At 40.8% G+C, this 1,894-nt stretch overlaps 1 protein-coding gene across 1 annotated transcript in view; it reads left to right on the top strand.

Moving 5' to 3' along the window:
* LOC103583872 (myosin-14-like) overlaps nucleotides 1-1,572 on the top strand; it is a gene marked incomplete at both ends in the record, with an annotated part of 6,217 nt that extends 4,645 nt beyond the window's left edge. The window contains one exon of the mRNA XM_008565067.1: nucleotides 1,360-1,572. Coding sequence (XP_008563289.1) covers nucleotides 1,360-1,572 — 213 coding nt within the window. The remainder of the gene's footprint in view (nucleotides 1-1,359) is intronic.
* Between the last annotated feature and the right edge of the window lie 322 nt (nucleotides 1,573-1,894).

The raw sequence follows: 1,894 nt of genomic DNA, 5'->3' as shown, positions 1-1,894 counted from the left end.
TTTTTGAGGCTGTTTTGCCTCTTTTAGATCCTTTATAATTTCATTTTTTAATTTTTTGTGTGTGTCTGGCCAGGATAGGGATCCAAACCCTCATATGAATTTTAGAATCAATTTGTCAGTTTCTAAGAAAAAAAGACTCCTGATTTGGGGCTGTGCTGAATCTATAGATTAATTTGGGAAGAATTGACATCTTAATAACATTGAGTTTTCTGACCATGGAACATATTATATATATCCATTTATTTAAATATTCTTTAATTTATCTCAGAAATGTTTTATACTTTTCAGTGTACATCTTTCACACTTTTTGTCAGATTCATTTCTACATATTTCGTGGTTTTGATGCTGTTTTGAATGATATTGTTTTTATTTCAATTTCTGAATGCTAGTTTGTAGAAATATAATCATTTTTGAATATTAATCTAGTGTTCTACTAGAATGGGTGGCTAAACTCACTATTTAATGCTAGGTTTTTAAAAAAATATGTAGATTTCCTTGAGTTTTCTATATAGATGATCATGTTTTCTGTGAATAAAGACAGTTTCACTTCGTCCTTTACTTTTTACCTTTCTTCTGGGACTCCAGATACAAGTATGTTTGACTGCTTGATATTCTTTCACAGGTTATTAAAGCTGTGTTAAATTATTTTTATAATCTTTTTCTTTCTTCGCTCTGTTTGAATAATTTCTATTGGCCTGTTTTCTAATTTGCTGATTCTTCCCATGTGTCCAATCATCTTTTAATTTCATCCAATGACTTTTTAATTTTAGATACTTTGTTTTCAGTTCTAGCATTTCTGTGTGGTTCTGTTTTCCAGTTTCAAATCTTTCCTAAAATAATCCTGTGTTTTCACCCATTATGTTCATCTTATTCTGAAATTTACTTATCATAGTAAAGTCTTCGTGTGATAATTCTAACATGTAGCTCATATATGGGTCTGTTTTCATTCTGATTTTTCTCTTAAGTATGATTTCTCTTCTCTTCCTTTTTTGCATGTCTTGTAAGTTTGTTTACCAATTACCATATCTTTTAAAAAAACAACAACAGTAAAGGTTGAAGTCCATTTTAACAAGAGGAAGAAATATCCTTTCCTCTCTTGGGTATGTAGATTGAGGGACTGGTGGGTTTGATCCACGCAGGAGCTGAGCTGGTGTGGGACGTGGTTGCAACTTTAACCCCTCTGCTTCCCTCTTGTGTCTCTGCCTTTTTCACCTCTTTGCCTCTCTCTTTCTCTTTGTGCATGTGTCTCTCTCTCTCTGTTTCTCTCTCTCTGTCCCTGGCTGCTCCTTCTTCCCCGTCCCTTGTATACTCCTTTCAGCTAATCTGTTTCCCCTCACCTCATATCCTTCAACCTGGAAGCTCCTGGCAGAGGAGAAGGCAGCTGTACTGCGAGCGGTGGAAGAACGTGAGCGGGTCGAGGCAGAGGGCCGAGAGCGTGAGGCCCGGGCCCTGTCCCTGACACGGGCACTGGAAGAGGAGCAGGAGGCACGTGAGGAGCTGGAGCGCCAGAACCGGGCATTGCGGGCCGAGCTGGAGGCGCTGCTGAGCAGCAAGGATGATGTCGGCAAGAGCGTGAGTGAGGCCGCCGCTCCTCAGGCCACACCTGTGCACACACGTGATGAGGGGAGACACAGACACACACGTGTGCACTCACACACAGAGCGTGAAAGATACCAGCCATCGGAGTCACATGTTCACGCACAAACACTGAACGGGAGGAGAGCTGCTGACCAACAGAGTGTGAGGAGAATCTTCCACCAAACACACGTGTTCACACACACGTGCAAAGTCAGGTGAGCTGTTCACCAGAGATCCATGTAGCACACACAGAACACGAGGAGACTCTCTCATCAAACATACGTGTCAGGGTGTGAGAGCTGCTCACAATGCATGC

The sequence above is a fragment of the Galeopterus variegatus genome, unplaced genomic scaffold (assembly GCF_000696425.1).
Source record: "Galeopterus variegatus unplaced genomic scaffold, G_variegatus-3.0.2 Scaffold29667, whole genome shotgun sequence".
In the NCBI taxonomy this organism is placed as follows: domain Eukaryota; kingdom Metazoa; phylum Chordata; class Mammalia; order Dermoptera; family Cynocephalidae; genus Galeopterus; species Galeopterus variegatus.
This window is presented reverse-complemented; position numbering and strand designations above follow the sequence as displayed.